This window comes from Carcharodon carcharias, chromosome 6, assembly GCF_017639515.1.
Source record: "Carcharodon carcharias isolate sCarCar2 chromosome 6, sCarCar2.pri, whole genome shotgun sequence".
NCBI lineage: Eukaryota > Metazoa > Chordata > Chondrichthyes > Lamniformes > Lamnidae > Carcharodon > Carcharodon carcharias.
In genome coordinates, this window is record NC_054472.1 from 36,110,157 (window position 1) to 36,122,036 (window position 11,880).

The 11,880-nt window shown below is 41.8% G+C and overlaps 1 protein-coding gene across 1 annotated transcript in view; it reads left to right on the forward strand.

Moving 5' to 3' along the window:
* The window catches only part of LOC121279353 (collagen triple helix repeat-containing protein 1-like), a 46,196-nt gene extending 34,696 nt beyond the window's left edge, over nucleotides 1-11,500 (forward strand). The window contains exons 3-4 of the mRNA XM_041190533.1: nucleotides 9,432-9,648; nucleotides 10,814-11,500. Coding sequence (XP_041046467.1) covers nucleotides 9,432-9,648; nucleotides 10,814-10,959 — 363 coding nt within the window. The 3' untranslated portion in view covers nucleotides 10,960-11,500. The remainder of the gene's footprint in view (nucleotides 1-9,431; nucleotides 9,649-10,813) is intronic.
* The last annotated feature ends 380 nt before the right edge of the window (nucleotides 11,501-11,880 follow it).

The window sequence follows — 11,880 nt, forward strand, 5'->3', positions numbered from 1 at the left end:
GGGTTCAACTATTTAGCACTGGTACTTGGATATATTTAACCATTTTATAGAGTTCAACCTCTGAAGTGTATCATGAGAAAAAAACTGTCTTCAGAGATCCTTAATCTAGATAAAGCCACAAAGAGAGCGTTTGTGAAAAGCAACAGGGCCATTTACAGAGAGAGGGCTTGTGAATAGCAGCAGGGCCATTTACAGTGAGAGAGTGTGAGAGAAGCAGTGGGGCCTTTAACAGTGACAGAGTGAAGGAGAGTGGCCTTTAACAATGAGAGAGTTAGATGAACAGCGGGGCCATTAACATTGAGAGAGTGAGAGGAGCATGGCCTTTAGCAATGAGAGAGTGAGAGGAGTGTGGCCTATAACAGTGAGTGTGTGAGAGGAGAGTGACCTTTAACAATGAGAGAGAGTGTGAGAAGAATGAGAGACCATTAAAGAGCACGAGAGGGAAAAGAGCGCAGGAAGCAGCTGATTGGTCAGTAGGATTGATGAGTATTTCCAGTCTGTAAAGTAAAACTAAGGTCTTTAGTTTGTGTTTAGGTCTCCAGTCTTTTTTCTCTTTTTCTTATAGATAGCTTGTTAAGTATAAGATTGGTACTGGTGTGTATAAAAAATAATTATAATAAAGTGTAAAGAGTGGGGATACTAGAGAAATTAATTAATAAAGTGAATAAAATATGATAGTGATGGCAGGCTGGGTGATGTGTTGCTGCTGCAACATGTGGGAGCAGCTGGACACCAAAGTGATCCAGAGCGAACGCATCTGTACCAGGTGTTTGCAGCTCAAGGAACTTCAGATCTGAGTTAAGGAGCTAGAGTCCAAACTGCAGACATTGCACCACATTAGGGAGGGGGAAAGTTACCTGGACAATTTGCTCCAGGAGGCAATCACACCCTCAGATTAGGTAATTCAAATTTGATCTGTGATCAGGGACAGGAGGGTGTGACTGCAGGTGAAGCAGATTTGGGGACCTAGGGGGGTAATGTTCGAGGAGCCTCAGCCTTTGCAACTGTCCAACAGTTACGAGGTTCTTGCAAGCTGTGTGGACAAGAGTGGGGACTGCAGGGAAGATGAGCAAACTGACCACGGCACCATAGTACAGGAAGCCATTCAAGTGGGGGGAGGAAATAGGAATGTGGAAAGGGACAGTATAATTAGGGGGATAGATACTGTTCTCTGCAGCCGTAAGCGTAAGTCCAGAAGGTACCAATGACATTGATAGGACTAGAAAGGAGGATCTGCTGAAAGAATTTGAATAGTTAGGAGCTAAATTATAAAGTAGAACCTCCAAGGTAATAATGGCATAGGGTAAATAAAGACAAGGGGCTGAATTCTCCGGTTGGTGAGTGGGAGCGGGGCCCACTCACTGATGCGTAAAATGAGGCGCGGTGACATCGGGCAGGCGTCATATGTCACCGCGCGTCATTTAGATTTCCAGTTTGGCACTGTTCTCGGCAGCCGACTCGGCTGTGCGCCCACCAAACTGTCAAAGGCGTATTAAGGTCTGTTAAAAACTAATTTAAGCAATTAAATGAGCTGCCCATTTAATCTTAAGGTTGGCGGGCAGGTGAAGAGCTTGGGCAGCCTTTGCATTCTTCATGAAGCCTCAACCACGGGCGGGATGAGGTTTCATGAAGTGTTTTAAAATTCAATGAAAATTTTTAAAATAATTCTTTATGTCCCAGCTCATGTGATGAGGGGTCATGTTTTAAAAGTTTTTAATTACTTTATTTCAGTTTTTAAATATCAAACTGATCTTTCTGTGTCTCAGAGAAATCTCTGTGCTCTTTCATACGCATGTGCGAGAGAGCACCGGCCCCTAGTCAGGGAATTCCCCCGCCCGCACAGGGAGCCCTCAGCGCTTCCAGGTGAGCGTCATGTTGGATGGGCCTTAACTGACCCGCCGACGCAAAGCGGCGATGCAGCCCCGGTTGGGTTTGCGCCTGCTCCCCCACAACCACCCCCCCACCCCCACCACCAACAGGGAAAATTTTTCCCATGGAGTTAAATGCTTAGCTCAAAGATTGGTGTGGGAGGAATGGGTTTCATTTAATGGGGCATTGGCATCAGTGCTGGGGTAGAAGGGAGCCGTTCCTGACCGAATGGACTGGCTTCACTTGAACTGTGCTGGGATCAGTGTCCTGGCGAACCAAATAACTAGGCCTGTAGAGAGGGCTTTAAACTAAATAGAGGGGGGGAGGGTTCTGGAAAGGGGATACGTAGGCTTACAAAGCAAAGGACAGCTTTGGTAATGATACCCAGAGTGTGACAGGAAGGGACAGAGTGTAAAAACATAAAAAAAACAGCAGCAAATAGGATCAAAGGGGAAAAAATGGTAAAAAGGCAAAATTAATGGCTTTTTATTTAAATACATGTAGTATTCAGAACAAAATAAATGAATTAACAGCACAAATAGAGGTTAATGGGTATGATCTTCTAGCCATTTCGGAGATATGGTTACAAGGAGATCAAAGCTCTGAACTAAATATTCAGGGGTATGTGATTTTTCAAAAGGACAGGCAGGAAGGAAAGGGTGGTGGGGTAGCTTTGGTACTATGAGATGGGATAAGTACGATAACAAGAAATGATCTTGGATTGGAAGATGTAGAATCCAAAAGGGTGGAGGTAAGAAGTAAGAAGGGGAAGAAGACACTGGTGGGAGTAGTATATAGGCCCCTGAACATTAGCTGTACAGAGAATAAATCAGGAGATAATGAGGGCATGTAAAAAAGGCAGTACATTAATCATGGGTGACTTTAATCTTCTTGTAGATTGGGGCAATCAGTTGGCAAAGGTAGCCACTGGCAAGAATTCATAGAGTGTATTTGGGACAGTTTCCTAGAACAATATGTTGTGAATCCAAACAGGGATCAGGCTATTTTGGATCTGGTAATGTGAAATGAGGCAGGTTTAATGAATGATCTCAGAGTAAAAGATACCCTAGGAAATAGTGACCATAATGTGGTAGAATTTAGCATTCAGTTTGAAAGTGAGAAATTTGGGTCGGAAACAACAGTGCTAAACTTAAATAAGGGTAATTACAAAGGAATGAGGGCAGAGTTGGCAGGGGTGTACTGGGATAGGATTTTAGCAGAAAAAATGGCTGATGAACAATGGCAGACATTTAAGAAAATAGTTCATGATTCACAAGAAAGACATATCCCAGCGAGGAAGAAGGATTCAAGGAAGGAGATAAACCAGCCATGGTTAACCAAGGAAGTTAAGGATAATATCAAATTAAAAGAAAAGACATACAATGTGGCAAAGATTAGTAGTAAGTCAGAGGATTGGGAAGGTTTTAAAAACCAACAAAAAATGACCAAAAAAATAATGAAGAGGGAGGAAATAAACTTTGGGGGTAAACTAGCAAGTAATATAAAAATGGATAATAAGACCTTCTTTAAATGTATAAAAAGGAAGAGAGAACCCAAATTGAACATAGGCCCCTTAAAGAATGAGGCTGGGGAAATAATAATGGGGAATCAGGAAATGGCAGAGGAGTTGAATAAATACTTTGCTTCAGTCTTCATGGTAGAAGACACAAATAGCATTCCAATACTAAATAATCAAGGGGCAAAAGAGGGGGAGGAAATAAATACAATAACTATCACAAGAGAAAAAATACTAGGGAAACTAATGGGGCTAAGGGCCGATAAGTCTGCTGGACCTGATGGGTTGCATCCTAGGATATTAAAGGAAGTAGCTACAGAGATATTGGATGCACTGTTAGTAATCTTCCAAGAATCCTAAGATTCTGGAAAAATCCCAGAGGATTGGAAAACTGCCAATGTAACATCCTCATTCAAAAATGGAGGGAGACAAAAAACAGGTAACTATAGGCCAGTTAGCTTAACATCTGTCATTGGGAAAATGTTAGAGTCTATTATAAAGGATATAACAGCAGAACATTTAGAATTACATAATCTAATCAAGCAGAGTCAGCATGGTTTCATGAAGGGGAAATCATGCCTGATAAATTTATTAGAATTCTTTGAGGAGATAACGAGCAGGATAGATAAAGGGGAACCAGTAGATGTAATATAATTGGACATTCAATAAGGTACTTTGATAAGGTTCGGTAAGGCTACTTAATAAGATAAGAGCCCATGATGTTGGAGGTAGTATATTAGCATGGATAGAGGATTGGCTAACTAATAGAAAACAGAGAGTTGGGATAAGGGTGGCATTTTCAGGATGGCAACCTGTGGAGTGCCACAGGGATCAGTGCTGGGGCCTCAGTTATTTACAATATATATTAATAACTTAGATGAGGGAAGTGAATGTACTATTGCCAAATTTGTTTATGATACAAAAATAGGTGGGAAGCCAATTGGTGAGGACACAAGGATTCTACAGAGGAATATAGGCAGGTTAAGTGAGTGGACAAAAAAGTAGCAGATGGGATATAACGTGGGAAAATGTGAGGGTATGCACTTTGGCAGGAAGAAGAGAGGAGCTGAGTGAGGTGGACAAGCTTTGGGGAATCAGGAGGTGAGTTACTCGCCAGACAATCCCAGCCTCTGGACCTGCTCTTGTAGCCACATTATTTATATGGCTTGTCCAGTTCAGCTTGTGGTCAATGGTTATTACTAGGATGTTGATAGTGGGGGATGCAGTAATGGTAATGTCATTGAATATCAAGAGGTGATGGTTAGATCCTCTCTTGCTGGAGATGGTCATTGTCTGGCACTTGTGTGGCGCAAATGTTACTTGCCACTTATCAGTCCAAGCCTGGATGTTGCTCAGATCGTGCTGCATATGGACATGAATTAAGAACATAGGAGTTAGGAGCATGAGTAGGCTATTTGGACCTCTGAGCCTGCTCAACCATTCAATAAGATCATGGCTGATCGGGTTGTGGTCTCAACTCCTTTCCTGTCTGCTTCCCATAACCCTTGACTGCCTTGTCAATCAAAAATCTATCTAACTCTGCTCTGAATAAATTCAATGACCCAGCCTCTACTGCTGTTTGGGGAAGAGAATTCTACACATTAACGACCCTGAGAGAAAAAAAAAACCCTCATCGCAGTCTAAAGAGGGAGACCTCTTATTCTTTAAATTAGTCCCCTAGTTCTAATCTCCCCCATGAAAAAACATCCTCTCAGTTGTTGCCTTGTCAAGTCCACTCAGTAAGGTCACCTCTCATTCTTCTAAACTCCAATGGGTATATAGGCCCAACCTGTTCAACCTTTCTTCCTAGTGTAAGCTCTTCATCCTAAGAATGAGTTGTGTGAACAATTGTTTCAGTATCTCAGGAGTCATGAACGGTGTTGAACATTGTGCAATCATCAGCGATTCTGACTTTATGTAAAAGGGAAGGCTAATGATGAAGCAGCTAAATATGGTTGGGCCTAGGCACAACTCTGAGGAACTCCTGCAGTGATGTCCTGGGACTGAGATGATTGACCTCTAATGACCACAACCATCTTCCATCATGCTAGATATGGCTGGAGAGTTTCCCCTCCGATTCCCATTGATTTCAGTTTTGCCAGGACTCCTTGATACCACAATTGATCAAATGCTGCCTTGATGTCAAGGGCAGTTGCTGTCACCTCCCCACTGGAGTTCAGCTCTTTTGTCCATGTTTGGACCAAGGCTTTAATGCCGTCAGGAGCTGAATGGCCCTTGCGGAACCCAAACTGAGCATCAGTGAGCAGGTTATTGTTAAGCAAGTGCTGCTTGATAGCACTGCAGATGATAATTCCATCACTTTGTTGATGATTGAGAGTAGAGCGATTTGATGGTCATTGGCCAGTTTGGATTTGTCCTGTTTTTGTGGATAGGAGATACCTAGGCAATTTTCCACATTGCCGGATAAATGCCAGTGTTGTCGCTGTACTGGAACAGCTTAGATAGAGGTGCAGCTAGTTCTGAATCATAAATCTTCAGTACTACTGCCAGAATGTTGTCAGGGCTCATAGCCTTTGCACTATCTGATGCCTTCAGCCATTTCTTGATATCATGTGGAGCGAATTGAATTGGCTGAAGTCTGGCATCTGTGATGCTGGGGATCTCAGGATGAGGTAGAGATAGAGCATTGATTCGGCACTCCTGGCTGAGGATGGTTGCAAATGCCTTGTCTTTGGCACTGATGTGCTGGGCACCCCATCATTGAGGATGGGGATATTTGTGGAGCGTCCTCCTCCTATTAGTTGTTTAATTGTACACCACCATTCACGACTGAATGTGGCAGGATTGCAGAGCTTAGGTCTGATCTGTTGGTTGTGGAATTGCTTAGCTCTATCACTTGCTGCATATGCTGTTTGGCACACAAGTAATCCTGTTTGTAGCTTCTCCAGGTTGACATCTCATTTTTAGGTATGCCTGGTGCTGTTCCTGGCTTGTCCTCCTGCACTCTTCATTGAACCGGGGTTAATTCCCCACCTTGATGATAATAGTAGAGTGGGGGGTATGCCAGGTCAGATTGTGGTAGAATAAAATACTCCTGCTGCTGATGGCCCACAGTGCCAGATGGATGTCCAGTTTTGAATTGCTCGATCTGTTCAAAATCTATCTCGTTTAGCAGGGTGGTAGTGCTACACATGATGGAGGGTATTTTCAATGCGAAGATGGAACTTTGTCTCCACAAGGACTGTGTTGTGATCACTCCTAGCAATACTGTCATGGACAGAAACATCTGTGACAAGTAGATTGGTGAGGATGTGGTCAGGTAGGTTTTTCCCTTTTGATGGTTCTTTCACCACCTGCCACAGACCCAGTCTATCAGCTATGATCTTCAGGACTTGGCTAGCTTGGTCAGTAGTGGTGCTACCGAGGCACTCTTGGTGATGAACATTGAAGTCCCTATGTGGAGGAAATTCTGTCTCTTGCCATACTCAACATTTCTTCCAATTGGTATTCAATATGGAGGATCAGCTTCATCAGCTGAGGGGATGGGGTTGGGATGCAAAAGGTGGTAATCAGCAGGAGGTTTCCTTGGCCATGTTAGACCTGATGCCATGAAACTTCATGGAACCTGGATTCAATGTTTGGACTCACTCCCCATATCATTCCCTCTTGACTTCAGGGGTACAGAGCCAACGTTGAGGACTCCCAGGGCAACTCCCTCCCGACTATGTACCACTGTGCTGCCACCTCCAGTGGATCTGTCCTGACAATGGGACAGGCACATCTTCCCAAAATGACCAATTTCCTGCAAAGAAAGCATTCTGCAATGTTTGCAGGACACTATTCGCGCCTGTGGGTCTTTTTGGCGCCACAGCACTGGCAGAGTTTTATGGCATCTTGTACTTGCCCTCCAAATTGTATCTTCTTTTCTGATGCTTCTTTTACATTCCTGGGCTTAAGGAACTGGATGGTTTCCTAAGCCAAGGTTTTTCTTCACCTCTCAGTATTGCCCTGTTCTATTTACAAACCTCCGTTTGTCTCACGAGCTGTATTTTTTTTCTAAGGTTAGATCCTCCTTAGTTTGCAATAAGTCTGATAGGGATTCATAGGTAACACCGACTACAATATGGTCTCGTATTCATTCTGTTTTTAGGTCTTCATACTAGCATCCATCAGTCAGTCTGTAATGGCCATTAACAAAAGCATATGCTGGGTTCTCCTGATTTCTGGACATTTTTGTTTAATGTGCCTTTTTTCCAGAATCTTATTGCTTCTCAGGTTGAAATAGTTATCAAAGGCTTTTAAGATCTCTTCAAATTTATCAAAGGTCTCATTGATGCCATATCTTGCAATATCATCTACTATTGTTCCTATAGAGTAATATGTTGACCTGTTCAGAATCCCACTTACTGTCCAATCCTGAAGCAATTCAGATCCTCAAGAATCTTTTTCTCCAAAGTGTCCATTTTTGAGTTTGATTTAGTCCCTCATTGTGTCCAAACCTCTCAGGTAGCATACATTTAGGATCCATGGCTTTTCTAAGATTTTAGGTAGTTTACCCAAAATGTTTAAGTTTTCTTCCAGCATTTGAGCTTTCCCACATCATTCAGCCTTTCACTGAGACCTGCTGTGATCACTGTCTCTCCCTGGGGGATCTTTCAGCAAGATTGAGATTTATTTCTTGAATGCTGCAAAGCTGTTAAAAATTGCTTTGCTTTAAGTTATTTCAATAAGCTCTTCAATCCCTTCCCCTGGAGCATCAAGTATTTGCAGTCACTTAATGGTTTTTGTCACAGTTGTCATGTGTAATGGCATTGACCTCTGACCCAGACTGCAGGGTTTACTGAAATTTCGCCCTTGTTGGGAATGTGGTTTTCTCAGTACTGCCTGCCCAGTGCACCACTAAAGTTGATTTTTACCCTTTTTAAGGGTTGCTCACAAGTTCCATGATCTTTGCTTGGTTCTCCAGCTCGAAGCCTATGATTGCTGGATTAGGATTTCCTTCACAATCACATAGAATGACTTTATAAGTTGATTTTCTGACTCTTCCTGCCTCCACTTTGTCTATGGAGCAGCTTTGGAGTTCTTTAACCGTGCTTTACAGAGTTCTGCAGTTTTGGTCCCACTTTTACAAGTCTGACATTTAAAGTTGAATTTTCAGTGTATTGGGGTCCATCATTGCTGCCACCATATTGTATGTTGGTTGGTCTAGCTGAGGAATGATTGCTGGGATGTTGGTAAAGCCAAATAATAAGGTTATTGTATATAAACTATGTACAACTAACCAGGATCGGGTGTTACCACTGCAGAAGCCATGAATATTCTCCCTCCAGCTCCTTGTCATGTGTTCCTCTACATCATAATTATGGGAGGTGCTATTTACACGGTCCCACCCATTGACCCTTACAAACCTTAATACTACAGTATTGTAACTAGAATCCCTGACACGTGCTTACCAAAGCAAATCTCCTATGGAGAAATTGAGTCTGGAGTGTGCTCTCGTGGTGGTCAAAGGAAGTGCTTCAAGGACACTCTGAAGGTTTCACTTAGGAGTTCTGATATCAACTTTCAGTCCTGGGAAAAGATCACCTAAGATCGCTACACTTGAACAAAAAAATTAAAAGTGTGGCTTCCTCCGAAAGAAAGCGTTTTTCAGAAGCAAAAAGAAAACACAAGCAGAGGAAATCCAGAGTCAGAAACTCATCCAAAACTCAATCGTCTGCGGTGTCCCATGCTATTTGCAGCAGGATCTTCTGGGTGCAGATTGACCTTAACATTCACCTACATACCCACTCCTACCAAAATGTATCACCTCACACTTTTCAGGGTTAAATTCCATCTGCCACTTATCTGCCCATTTGACCAGCCTGTCTGTATCTGCCTGTAGCCCAAGACACACAACCTCACTGTTAACCACCCAGCCAATCTTTGTGTCGTCCGCAAACTTACTAATCCTACTCCCACATAGTCATCTATGTCATTTATATAAAGAACTTCAGTTATTTGTGTAGAAGAGATTGTGATTTACAAAGTCATAGTATTTGTTATTTTGAGTGTTGACTTTATGCCTATTTGTGTATTGCTTCAGGAATGTACATTCACCAAGATGCGCACAGACAGTGCTCTCCGGGTCTTATTCACTGGTTCCCTTCGTCTGAAATGCAAAAGTGCCTGCTGTCAGCGCTGGTATTTTACATTTAATGGGGCTGAGTGCAGTGGTCCACTGCCTATTGAAGCAATCATCTATTTAGACCAAGGAAGCCCAGAATTCAACTCTACTATTAATATACATCGCACATCTTCAGGTTTGTCTGAAAACACACTTACGCTTTAGCAGCTAATTATTTTTTCATTAAAAATATACTTGTATAAGAATCTGTCACCTGGGGGTCCAGTAGCATCATTATAGTTTAAAGTCGCTAGGCTCAGGAAGAAGCAAAGAACATAAACCTAGAAACTGAATTGTTTAGCACCTTTCAGTGTCTATGGCATAGAAACACATTTACACCAGGCATGTAATGCTCACCACATTGGTTAAGGAACCCTGTTCCGTTTAAAGCACCCTCTGAAGTAGGCATTGGTACATTGCCAATGCAAATTATGGATCCAATACATTTCAGCTCCCTTCTTTAAACTAGTTGAGACTTGAGAAGCGCTTGCTGCAATCTGATCCCTCAAGCGCACAGCAACCAAACTAGGGGTCTTCCACCAAAAGGCTAAACAAAATGATTTTGCATTAACCTGAATATGGAGTCAGGAATGCTCTTCCTGGATCCACGTTAAAGTGTGGGCTGCTGCAGGTAAGCACTCGTTGCCTTCCTGATCTCCTTCCCCCTGTGCCAGTCTCATGGTTGCTCTGGTGTTTGCATCTTGCCAGATTTCCATCTTTTAAATGACCAATGCATATAGCACATGCACTGATGATGCAAGAGGTCAAATTTTGAATGGTTCTCCTGCTCATCAATTTCTAGGCCCATGTTCTTGCTCCCCGATTTCTACATCCAGCTTTCCTATTCCTGAATTTCTAGGCTGAGATTTCTTTCTCCGAATATCTAGGCCCAGATTTCTAACTCATCAATATCCCAGTGACAGCTTGATAGAAAACATCTAAGATGTGGAAGTCAGAATTAGGTTGGCTAATAGGCATTCCTTCTGCCAATAAATTTCATGTGGCCTTACTGGCACATGAAGAATGGCAACTGGATGGCTCCAGTTGTCTTCCTACAATTTTGGAGTCACCTTTCTACGTGCATTATTATTTTCAACATTGAGTTGAAAATTGATTAGGGAAAAAGCATTGAAACAGATATGTAAGAACATCAAAAGAAAATCTTAGTGTGCTTTATCATGTAAAGCTTCGCTTCACAAGGAAACTAGGCTTATACTGCAGCTTTGTTCTAAAAAATCTTTATCTTAATTATGTTTATTCTTTGCAACTTCCTAACAAATTTCTATTCATTTTTTCCACAGTGGAAGGGCTGTGCGAAGGAATCAGTGCTGGACTAGTGGATGTTTCAGTCTGGATTGGGCTGTGCTCAGATGGCTACCCACAAGGTGATGCTTCTACTGGCTGGAACTCAGTATCACGGCTGATAATCGAGGAGATGCCAAAATAGCTTTGTTTCTACAAGCTGAAAACTATCAAGAGCCATTCCTGCTCAATCAGAACAGTTTTAAGGAAAATTGTTGACTTCATAAATGTTCACACATTTCTAATTAAACATTTTGGTAATTTGAAAACACCCAGTGAAATTTAAAATAAATATAAAATTTATCTTGCATGGGATACAGTTGTACTTTTGTACCTGAACTTTCAAGTATGGGGATTCAAGTGAAATTTAGACTATATGGCAGTAATTTTGACGTGTGAAAGCGTAAAACAGTTGATATTGACTCAGCTACCCATTATGCATGCCTTTTGATTTTATAAAAATGTGATAAATAGTCAAATAGATAATCACCCAAAGTCATGTTGCTAAGTTTTGGTTTGATTTGAACAACCTGTACCCTCTTAACTAATTTTAAGTATTGTACTCCTTAGGTGTTAGAAAATTGCAAAGTTGGCATGGTTTGCATACTTCTGGAACATTTGTAGAGGACTCTCTAGAATACTAGATTTTCATAGCATTAAATAAAAAGCAATTTGGAAGATTTGAATAATGCAGGTTTACTGTAAGACAAGAGAAATTATCAAATTCTGCCTGGATATACTAGCTTTGGTGGGCTAACTAGAGATTAGATGACAATGTAAGTAGTGATTTAAATGTTCAGATTTATCCTATCTAAACATCTGAATGTCTGTATGAGATTCAAATGTACTAAAGTAGAAAAATGTCCTTGTCCAACAGTGCCACTTAACTCCATTGTTTCCACTCAACTGAATTCAGCCATTAAACAGATATTTTACGTAGCCACACAGAAAAAAGCCACATTACGAACTGTCAAAATGATAATGTGGGAACTGAACACCACCATTGAAGAAGACCATCAAGGTGCATCACCTTATCCAAGCTCTATAACTTCATTCTTTTGTAATT